This window comes from Anneissia japonica, unplaced genomic scaffold (assembly GCF_011630105.1).
Source record: "Anneissia japonica isolate Jap-2015-1 unplaced genomic scaffold, ASM1163010v1 scaffold287634_len692169_cov176, whole genome shotgun sequence".
In the NCBI taxonomy this organism is placed as follows: Eukaryota; Metazoa; Echinodermata; class Crinoidea; order Comatulida; family Comatulidae; genus Anneissia; species Anneissia japonica.
In genome coordinates, this window is record NW_022739883.1 from 465674 (window position 1) to 478232 (window position 12559).

General features: G+C 32.2%; 1 protein-coding gene across 1 annotated transcript; it reads left to right on the forward strand.

Annotated features, from left to right (window-relative positions):
• The first annotated feature begins 85 nt into the window (after positions 1 to 85).
• LOC117118075 (ras-related C3 botulinum toxin substrate 1) lies at positions 86 to 10240 on the forward strand. The gene is made up of 6 exons (XM_033262567.1): positions 86 to 298; positions 5633 to 5704; positions 5923 to 6040; positions 6352 to 6414; positions 8154 to 8288; positions 8620 to 10240. The coding sequence occupies exons 1-6, from the start codon at positions 261 to 263 to the stop codon at positions 8776 to 8778; spliced, it is 585 nt and encodes a 194-aa protein (XP_033118458.1). The 5' UTR covers positions 86 to 260; the 3' UTR covers positions 8779 to 10240.
• The last annotated feature ends 2319 nt before the right edge of the window (positions 10241 to 12559 follow it).

Below are 12559 nucleotides of genomic sequence, written 5' to 3' on the forward strand. Positions count from 1 at the left end.
GGAAATGTTATTTTTAGAAGTGAGTCGTCACGCTGTGATATAAAGAGGGCAGCCTGTAAATTTCGAAGTAAATAATTTGGGCAAATACTCTTTACAACCTGTACACCTTTTGAAATAGAGAAAAAATCGGATGAAGTTTCTGTTGATGTGTGTGACTCAACCTCCGGCCAAAAGTAATATTTAAGTTAGATAAGAAAACGCCCATTTGGATCTATATAGCTACAATATTCTTAAGACAATATTCACTTTACAAACTCTCTATGATGCAGGCAATAAAATGCGTTGTGGTTGGCGATGGGTAAGTGTTTCAATCTTCAAATAGTCTCACCGACGACATGATCGCGGTAATCTTGTCGATGAGCGGGGTCTAGCATACTGTAGGCCTACGTGTGTGTGTCAATTTGCGACTGGGCACGGGGCTAGGGTAGAATTTTGTTTTCATTATAGCCTTTTTTTAGCGTTAATATTCGTATGGACAATGTAGTTATACATGAATTAGTATTTTTAGCCTCTTAGACTTGTCTAAAAAAGTAAGCCCCCACCGTAAGTAGGCCTCTTTTTATTTAGAGAGGCTGGCCTAGGCTAGGCAAGAGGTGGGCAGACTGAAGAATAGCCGTAGGCCTAGTCGTGGGCTGCCAGTGCCAAGAAAGGCCCTTAGCTAGACCTGTGTGATAGATTGAGGAGGCTAGTTTAGCCCTATACTGCCTAGCTAGGCCTAGGCTTAGTCCTACTACTAGGATACTAGGCCTGGCTCTAGCCTAGTAGGCCTAGTTCAGTGTGTGTGAGATGCATGTAGGCCTAATTCCCTTTTGCTCATGGTATTTATTAATATGCTCTACCTACAGTACATATTTATTTATTTTATTTATTATTCTTAACCAAAAAAATAGGCCTAGGTTAGGCCTGGACTATTAATAATATTGATAATAATAGTAAATGTAGTAACAACTAATATGTATACTATAATACAAATTAATATTAGTATTTAACAATGATTAATACTGTAAATAATAAATAATGATATTTGATTATTTTCCAAAACCGAAAGGTGCACGGATTAATCTGAGATGAGAAATTATAATACCTACTCCAAGTATTAAAAATTTGATGATCATCATTTCTGATATAATGACATAATTAATGTTGAAATATTGAATTCCAACACGATGGCGTGCATTTCAGTACTTGGAGTATGTATTATACTTTTATATTTGATTATGATCAATCAAAATCACCAGCAAGATAAATTAATACTACTATTATTATTATTATTATTATTATTATTATTATTATTATTATTATTATTGTTGTTGTTGTTTTTTTGTTACTATAATACATCACCATAACATTTTTCAATCTGACCGAGAGCAAAACAGCTCAGGAGTGGAACAACACTTTCAGGAGGCTGACTATAGTTTTTGTATGCATAAATGCATATACTGTACTAAATAAAATTCTAACAAACTAGGCCTACAGTAATTGTAAGGTTAAGTGTATGTTTTATACTGAACAGATACAATAATAGTAAGTGTCTTGACAACTACCTACCAACCTACACATAAACCATTGTCCAATTCAATTGTTATTCTAATCTTTTCTAAATCCTCTTTAAAAACAATGCAGTCAACATTTATGTGCAGGAGTTTTTTAGTGATTTTTGACTTCGCTTTGACTATAGTTCTTAATATGGAATGGGAGAGCCATATTAGGAACTATGACCATCCATAGAACAACTCAAGTAATGAAGGGTCAGTTAGTTTACAATTTTAACTTTTTTTTTCACTCTGAGCTTTGATATTATGTTGATATGACTTAATTTTTATTCTTATTCACTTTATTCACTTGTTTTCTTAACTAGTATTGTACAAACAAGTACCGAGAATCAAAGAGGCTCCCGGACTAATCTTAAATATTATATTCAAACTTACATAATAAAACTAATCTTAAATAACAAAAAAAAAAAACCTTCAGAAATTATTCAGGAACAGGCAAAACAAAGCACAAAACAAACAAGCAAGCCAAGCCGGGAAGAACCAAAAGGGTCCACAATCACATCACAAGTTTGTGTACTAGACTACTCAAATTACACTGTTGAAGCAGAGAAATTACCGACTTTGAGAGGCTCACATTCAACAAATGTTGACAATCAAAATTACTGTAACTTTTATTACATTAAATCAATCAATTTTTCCATCTGTTTGGTAAATTTACAAAAAAATGTCCATAAAATGAGAGTTGGGCCCACTTATTTTGGTATTTCCAGCGTACTACGTAGTTAATTCAAGGACATTGGCTAATTCTGCTATCTACACACATGGAAAAGATTTAACTCATAATATTAATGAGTTCTTTGAAAATGACTGCCAAGCAAGTGGAAAAAGGATTTTACTTGAATTGAATTCAAAATAATATAGTCAAAAACATGTTTTATTCCATTATCTTTTAAATTTTCTTCAAATAATTAACCTTCAAAAATTCAAGGAATATAAAGTATGATAGGCTTATATTGTGGAAATTTTAAATGTGAAAGAATACAGACTAAACCTTGGACTAGACCCAAAAGGTCAAGTTACTATGGTGTTTATATGACAACATTGTTTTGTAATCTGTAGTACAATGCACCTCACATTGAGTTCAAATTCATTACAATAGTAAATATATTTTTCTTCCTTGTTTGTCATAATGTAAAGAGTTGATTAATACGAAATAAAACAAATAGGGTACAAAGTATCATGAACTTAACCAACAAAATATGTAAATGCTACATTTTACATTTGTGACCAGAAATGTAAATTCTATTGCCCATATTATTTACTCTACTAAATATTTGTTGGTCATATTGTGGCTTGATTATCTTTGCCTACATAGCCAATTCCACATTTTTTGATCATCTAATTAACATTTGTATAATAGAAAATAAAACTCAGGATATTCAGTACTTTTATGACAGTACACAAGCTTTCATGCACACAGTGTACTTCTTCAGGTGAATGTGAAGTCAACATAAACTTGGTGGATAAACCTAAGCAAGTTAATTTATTCAGGCATACAATTAAGACAAAAGGGCTAAAGCATAAGCAATAAACAGTATACAAATGTAAATGAAAAGACAGGTCAGGGGTCAGAAGTATTATCAAAGTCAGTGAATATAATATATAGTAACTAATATATGTAGTAAAAATAACCGTAGTACAGTATCTGAAGTCTGGGCATCATATAGTGATATACAGTACTAATATATTAGTAAAAGCATAGTACAAATATAAAGGTATAAATATAGAACTGTAGTTATATAGTGTCTGAACATCATATAGTAAAATCAAGGACTGTAATCAGATGACATATAATAATAAAATAGCATGATAGATATATAAAACTATGAAAACACTAATGGCAGAATATGAGATATAGAAAAAGCATACAGAGTGTGAATATTTGTATGTACTGTATGATTTCTTTCAATAATTATGTTATGGAAGTACAATTCACTTTCTTTTTTTTTCATCCAATTAGACTAGACTTTTTTATACCTTGTTTAGCAAACCCACCACCTGCTAATAATTATAATTTCTAATAAAAATAAAATTTTATTTTTGGCCAATTAGCTCACCCGCCTCCACAAAAAATTTGGAATAATAATAAAAGTTTTTTCTTTATTTTTATTATGCCCACTTCTGCCTTAAAATCTCAAAAAATAAGTTGTATTCTTCCTATTCATCCCATTACTACACTGTTTACATTTACAATAAAGTTTTATTTTTATTTTCTCCTCCGTCTGGATGTTTTAAGCAAAACCATTTGCTAAATAGTCCTTTTTGTAGCAGTATGCTTCAAGTGGTCAGAATTTGGTCCAACTTGGAGCTACAGTGCTGTAAGTACTCAGGTTGTGTGAATTGACATCAGTATGCCACAGAGTAGTACCATACTGTAGTGGGCTACACACTTGTTTATGTCACAGACCCTATGTATGGGTCTGTGTTTATGTGAAACAGGTTCATCATGCTGTGATGGGATCTGTAGTGTAGATGTCAAGGGCAAGAGTACAGTATTTAGCCACAAACACATGCAGAGTCCTAAGCAAGCCTAATTGCTGGCTTAGCACTCAAAGTAAAAGATAATGATGGAAAATAGTACTTGAACCACTAAAGTGAAAGACTGAGGTGGGCTCAGACGAGCATGGAGTTATAAAATTAAACTTAAAATTAAAATAATTATAACTCCATGAGACGAGCTATAATTCTCACCTTAATTTTAATATAATAGGGAACTAAGATTGTTTGAATTTTTGGGATGTGAAAGCAATTGCAGAGAATGTTGTAAACTTTTGTATGGAGTAATGTAAAGTGCGAAAATAATATGGGCTAAATGATTAATTGAGGAGCACAATCTAACAAAATATGGAATTCTCTATAGTACATGTGGGAAAAGTGTGGCCCGAAAGCAATTTGTTTGTTTCCTACGAATATGAATTAAAAACCTATGTGTGCAGCCCACCAAGCTAGAAAACCTTGTTTTTTACCGCCCGACACCGATCATATATAAAAAGTAACATTAAAACTGAGAAGGAAGTGGTATAAAAGCAGTGCTTGGAAGTTTTTGGAAGCTCACTGGAAGCATCAAAGTTTGGGTGCGGCCCTCGGTGTTAAATCAAAAATTTCCTTTTTCCATCCGACCAATTTCTACGGACACCCCTGCTCTATAGTATGTACCATATGTAAGGCCTTATTTGTAAAGTTTGCATCAAGAAGGGCTCCTTTATTCAACTCATTATAGGCTAGAAAATTCATACAGTACAGTACATGAATGAATGAAAAAAATATAGACTGTTATATATTGTTTCAAATTGCTTTGTGTGAGGGTTATAAGGTCATTTTTGACAACTTCTTATTATGTTCTACAATTAAGTAACTATGCCTGGGCATTAGAGCAGAACATTGTTAACCTGATATAAAAATTAATTGGAACCAAATCTATGGGTAATTGTATTGAATCATAAACCCAGGTGAGAAGCAGGTGTAAATGGTTGTGATGCACTTTGCATACAGTACAAACTACAGGGACATCATGATTATATATGGCACCAGTAAACATACTATAATTTTGTAAAAATGTAAATATTTAATAAAAGCAATTATAGAATTTATATAATACTATTTGAATAATAATTTTATAAAGTATTTGGTGTATATGATTTTGGCAACTAAGTAAAAAATGATATTAGAGATATTTTATCTTCTGGTTTATGTGGAGCATTCTTTACTACAAAAGCTTCAGAAAGCTGTACTCTACTGTATAAAAAAATAGGCTTCTGATAGCATGAATATACTACAGAAACAAGGTCAAACTTACTCTAAACATAGTCCATTATCGACAACTACTATCAGCAATTGGCCATTTGTCAAAACTAGGTCCAAGCACCAAATAACTGATAGGTTGGATGGGTAGTTAGAATGCGAACTTGTGATGAACCAATAACACATTCCATTTTTAGAGAAGAAATTTTTTTAACGCATTCCATTTTACAGAGGAATTCCACCACCACAGAATAGAGTGTATCTACACAAGTGCAGTACTAAAAGATTGTTATATATTGGATACACACACATTAACTGACAACTCTGTTTTGTTTCAGTGCGGTTGGTAAAACCTGCCTCCTAATCAGCTACACAACGAATGCATTCCCTGGCGAATATATACCAACAGTGTAAGATTTTTTTTTAACAATTCAACAACACTGTACTTTACATTACAAATATTACCACAATTTTCACACCATTCATAACAATACTCTACATTGAAATATTTGAATTAACAATAAGAATAACATTAAATTAAATTACAATTAATAGCTTGTGTTGAGTTTAAATGCTATCGACTGTTTACTTTTATAATTCATTTAATTTTACTCTATTTCTCATTTAGTTTTGATAACTATTCAGCAAATGTAATGGTTGATGGTAAACCAGTGAATCTAGGATTATGGGATACTGCCGGTCAAGAAGATTACGACAGATTGCGCCCTCTATCTTACCCTCAAACTGTAAGTAACTGTAACTGAATCAAAACATCATAAATTGCTAAAAATCCTTTAGGTCTTTCAAGTACTGACTTCCTATTTGATGAAAATAATCACATGTTATGTGATGGTCTACCCTAAGAAGACAAGTATCTGAAGATACATAATGATCAACTGTACTCTACAGCACCCAAACCATCAATCTCTACCACATATATCCAGTGGAGAATTATTAGACAGTTCAGCTTTGTTTTCTCTTATCCAGAAAATATTCTATGGTATTTTATGTCGCAGCATTGAATTTAATTATAATAGTATTTCTCTTTGTTTTTCAGGATGTTTTTCTTATCTGCTTTTCACTCATTAGTCCAGCCTCATTTGAAAATGTCCGAGCCAAGGTAATCTTTATACAATATGTTTATTGCATTTACTCAAAAGTTTGTGTATTTATTATTTATTTATTATTTATTAATTTTGTGGTTAAAAAAATGTCTCCTGAAAACTATATTTGGCAGGAATGAGAACATTGCATAAATAGAAATAATTAGAAATTTGAAAAATCAATTAATTCTTAAATACTATTCTGTTTACTATGCTTTGCTCTAATAATAATAATAATAATAATAATAATATTAATAATAATAATAATAATAATAAAAACTTTATTTGAAACACAATAAAACTATAAACCACAGACATAAATTGGAAAACATATACAAAAGAAAAAGCTAAAAACATATTTCAATAAAATATACAGTGATTTTTTAAAACCATTCAAAATTATTTAAAATACCAGTAAAACAGGAATGGGTAAAAAGTGCAGAGGGTTAAAATTTTAATTTAGCTGCATTGGGGATCATTCATTAAGTCTTGTCACTACATAAACTTGTCTTTTCCACTCAATTTCTTCTTCAGGGTAAAATGTTTATTACGTTTTTTTTAATTAAACTCCAATAACACATTTACCAGCACACAGCATGACACCATGGAAGGAATATTACATTTGCCAAGTGATGCGCACTTTCATTAAGGATTCTTGGCCTTGTTAACCGATTCCTGTTAAAAGAAGACAGTTATTAAATTATTAAATCTTGCAATGCCTGAAATCTATTAAGCTATTGTACTGTAACAAATACATATCAAATACTTTCTCTCTCAATCTTCATGTCCTTGTGACTTCCAATAGAATGCAGTTTGTACATTATTACATTTTTATTAATATTTCAAAATGCAGACTTATTAATTATTTAAGCAATAGAACCCAGTGAAAATATGTTTGATAGTTACTGGAGTTTTTTTTATATTGTTTATTATTATTTTAAATTAAAAGTGTGTTATAATAATCTTAAGTATTTTACCATCCTAATTTGATATTAAAGTATTTAATATGTTTTTTGTATTTTGTACGCCAAATGGACCTTGAATTTCCAACATGCTATGATGAACAATATAGTTATCTTATTTTATGTTATTATATTACCGCTGTGAACCATGTAATCATGTGCACATGTGTAAATAGAACTAGAGTGCCAAGTATGCTCATAGAGTGTGTAAACAAACGATACACCATATGCAGACAATGTAGAACACCCGTTGCCAATAGATTACCCACTACTGCACCACGAATGGTTTGTTTGTCTGTTTATCTGTTTTCCACATGATGCAAGTCTTTTGTAGAGGGCGGTTGATTTCTTTATTTTTCTGTATCTTCATACCATCGAAGCGGGCGCACTACATGTGAATTCATACATAGTGAGCGCACTCCCACATAGGATGGTGACTTCCACCATAAATAGGGGAGTGACATATTCAAAAACGGGAATATGCTCTCTTGTTCTGTTTATACTCTTTGATTGCACATTGACAGGGGTTCCAAGTTGGAAGAAGTTGCTTCTGGAAGGTCTGCGTAAATAAATTGGTGATAACGGTGATAATCCATTGTCACTGACTTCCCTGAGACAATTGTTATTAACGTAGTAAAACAAGCAAATATTATGAATTTTTGGAAGATGTGTTATTTCCCTTAAGGTGCTTGCTTGCTTGATTTCCTATTTTCCGGGAGACACCTTGGGACCCCTGTATTAATACTGTACTTTTATAATTAATATAATTATCGTTATTGTATTCAATTTTTCAGTGGTATCCTGAGGTCAGGCATCATTGCCCACAGACACCAATTATTCTTGTCGGTACAAAGCTTGATCTCCGAGATGACAAAGACACGTTGGAGAGGTTACGAGAGAGAAATCTACAACCTATTACATTTCCACAGGTAAGTAACACCTAACAAGGCCACTAAAGAAAAACATCAAAGTGCAACAACAAAGAATACGAAAGCAAAATCCAAATTATCTTACATATATTTCACTACAGGAGGTTCTATTTATTTAATACAAATCCAACACATGATATATATTACAATCTAAAATTGTGACAATTGAGGACATCTGGTTTGACAGGGGAAGGACTGTGGGAGATTGTTGTACATAATGTAATGGCATATTTACTGTTTGTATTTCTGGTCACATTAGTGGTGCCTATTCTTACGATTTTTTCAGTTGTACATATCAGTAACTGTATGTATTTTGTTTGTATTTTCATAGGGTTTGCAAATGGCCAAAGAGATAACCGCCATGAAGTACCTTGAATGTTCAGCGCTGACACAAAAAGGTCTGAAGACCGTGTTCGATGAAGCAATTCGTGCCGTCCTATGCCCCCCTAAGATGCCGAAGAAAAAGAGTCCAAAGTGTCATCTATTGTGAATTATCACATGTCATGTTCTCATCTACTGATAATCGAAATGCAGAGAAGAAACAGACTGGGTTTTTTCTTCCATACTCCTACAAATAATTTAATAGCCAATCATACACCAAGTACCAGGTCATATGTCATCAGAGAAAACTCTCAAAAACTAAATACGAAATAGCATTATGCTGAAGAGTGTACGTTCTGGTTTTTAATGATCTTGGTGTATGCAGTATACTCCCAAATTGTGATGTTAAAAATTAATACCTCGATGATTGACCAAGTTCCTTGTTTAGGTATCATAAAACTTGTATGCATACTGTAATATATTCTGTATTGGCTTATTTTTATTTTCATTATTGTAGTTAAAAATTTATTATTATACATCTTGCTAATTAAAAACTGGAATTTTACAGCCAAAGGTTTGATTAATGATATGCTGCTGTTTAAAATTATCATTGGGTTTTGATATTAAGGTTCAAATGGTTTGGGAAGTGATTAGGTGATACCTATGCCGAATTTATAGAGAACTTAAAGGTTCATCAACGTCCATCAGTACCTTAAATGGAAGCAGGTTTAGATCAAACCCCTGTACTTAAAGTGAGTATTGTCTCACACTTAAGGTTGAGCTTAGCCCTATGAACTGGTGCTGTTGTGTAGAAAGTAATGTACAAGTTGTAATAAAAGAAGGTTTATGGCCTGGATAAACACTATAAGACCCCTGTTACATTAGGTTTCATACTAATTATCAAGCTAGGCTTAGGAAAACAAATCATGGTGTAGATATTGGTTTGATTTGGCCTGACGTTGAGAGCCCAATTGTCAATTATTTACTAAACTCAATGCAGCATGTGTAACAAATTGATTGTACTAGTGCATAAACACCACCCTCATATAGAGGTAATACTAATAGGCAATGATAGTAACCCCTAATGATGTTAGGCCTTGGTATGTCCCACATCATGAGGGGGTGTGCATTTAATATTTTATTCTGTTTTATTTTTGAATTGTTATCAATTATCCCAAAGATTATTAGTACAGTAATAATTAATTGTAAAGTAACAGAAACCATTAGTGCTGTAGGAAAAGAGCTCCCTCTTTAGTTTGCTCTTTTGTGCTGTGAAAATTTTGTGTAAATATTTCCCTATTCTATACTATTATTACATATATTTCAACTTAGCTAAATGGATTGCATATGTCATGTCACATGAATGAGTCCAGCCACAGATTAGTTGGCCAATATTATTATCCTTCTGGATTTTTTAGACTAATAAAGTGTATGTAATCAAGAGAGGGCTCTGTATAAATTAATCAATAGTTGTAATACCTATTGCTCTTCTGTCACATGTAGTTAGGCGTACATTGTAGTCATAAGGTTATCTTTAAGGACCACATAAATGGATATGATTTGAATACACATTTGCATATTTTAGTTACTTTGGGTCTGAGACTTATCAGTTAGCTGCGTCCTTAAGGTTTGGTTTCCATACAATCGCTACACACTATCGTCGACAGTTTACGGTGATGCTGATTGGTCGGTCGATTGGAGTCACAGTGTAGCGATTTTAAGGAAACCAGGCTTAAGCTCTGTCCAGATTATCAAATTTTCTTTGACAAAAAACTCTTGTATGCCCATATATAGTCATGATGTGCCCATATATAGTCATGATGTGCCTATATATGGTCAGGATGACATCACATCATATTTAAGCATGCCACATGTTTTTTTGTCAAATAAATTTTGATAGTGTGGACAGGGCCTTAGGCAAATAACCAGCCCTATCTATGGATACCATGGTAAATTCAATTGCAAATGGAATACTTTCCCAGGAAACTGATTATGTGTCCAATTAAATTTCTGTTATTCCTACGAAAGCCATCATAGGCATTTTTTAATTAAAAGTCTATTACTCCATATGGTACTATGAAGTGATATGGAAATGTGAATTTAATGACCATCGTGGGTTTTTGGTGTTTTATAATCCAGATGCTACGTAGTTATGTCCACAATAATTAGTGTGCCATAATGTAATGTAGACTCCTAATATGGTTTGGATACAAGAGTGCTTAAATTCATTGTCAGGGATTTTTTTAAATGGCAATGTAGTTTAGTGGTGTGTAAATATTGTATATGGTTAAGATTTTGTTGATACAAACTGGTGGAATACTTTTGTATTAAGTAACAACCCCATGTGTTTATGTCATGTGTATGGTACAGTACATCTAAGGATCAATGGGTGTGTGTTAACAAGAATAGTCTCAGCCAATCACAGGCCAGTAATCTATGGGTGGAAAAACAAGACTAATCACAAGGCAAAGATTTGAGGGTGTGGCTAATTCCAGTCAATCACAACACGGAGATCTAAAACAAGATAATTTCAGCCAATCACAAATATGACGAGGCTAATCCCAGCCAATCAAATGACATGTATATGTGGGTGTCTAAATTTGGTCATAATGAACAATGGTACAAGGCTGACCGTGACTATTACAGTTTGTCAGATTTCCAGATAAATTAGATTGTTACCTGCCTGATAATCCTAATATTATCTCTCTAATTTAATAATACAACTGTTCATGTTATTCAAGTTGACATGGAAGGCCACATTTTTTTAGTGACTTCTGTTGAAAGGTATCTTACAACCTAGAAAAATTTCTTTTACATTTTTATAATAATCTTACTCAAGATGTTAAGTATGATAATTAATTAGGTGTATCTTAATTATATAGCAATTATTTAGTGTGCCTGAAATGATATACTTTCCTCATTTGTATTTATATTGTGTGCTGTTTCACAAATCTTGACTGTAATCAATTAATTATGGAAGGCTCAATTAGTGAACGCCTTGATTAGTCTTAAAAATTTATAAGTTTAATGTTGCATGTAAATTCTGCGTTTATTCCCTTGTATGTGTTTGTTAATGCCTTGTCACAGATCTTGATTTTTCAATTAAGGATGGAAGGCCTCAAGTATTCTTGAAAATCTGCAATTTTAATGTTGCGTCCATTTTTAAATCAATTTCTTGATAAAGTAATATAAAAAATGTATTATTTATCGTATAATAATTTAAAATAATGGTACCTTGATTTTGTTCCTGTTTAAAGGATTCTTGGTCAATTATAATCATCATAAATTTCTTTGTGCTAGTTTATTTAACCAGGTATGGTGTACTATTTTAAAATATTTCGAGTAAATGTCAATGACAATTTACCAGATCAAACAGTATAATCAATTTGTAGGTTGTTGAAAAAAATGAATCAGTTTTTTAAAAAATTAAGAAAAAGAAAAAAAAAAATAACGTAGATAACCATTCTGTATTCTATTGATTATCATTATATAGTTAATTATATTGTCATACTGTTATTTTTACCCATATCTAATACTACAATGATTCGCTTTGTGGTTTGTTTATTATTAATGTAATGTGCTCCTTATAAACCTTGAACATGTGATCATTATTATATAATTATAAGTATAAACTTTACAATCCTTATATAAAATAGGCCTACTGGTAATAATAGTTTACATTGGTGAATTACACTTGACCAACATTGTTATACTACCCCCATAAGGCAAAAAACTAAAATTGTTATACTTCAAAAACCAAACTTGTTACATCACTAATGAAAGTAGCCTGCACATGCACAGTTATTTACGTTGTGGGAGTCAACATGTATTCCTCAGAGTCGTGGATTTTGGTCAAATGTAAACACCAGCTTGTTAGTTCCTAAACCTTATTATTGTACTTCAATTCAATCGGTAACTATACCCTGACATGTCTGTAGTGATTAAAACAA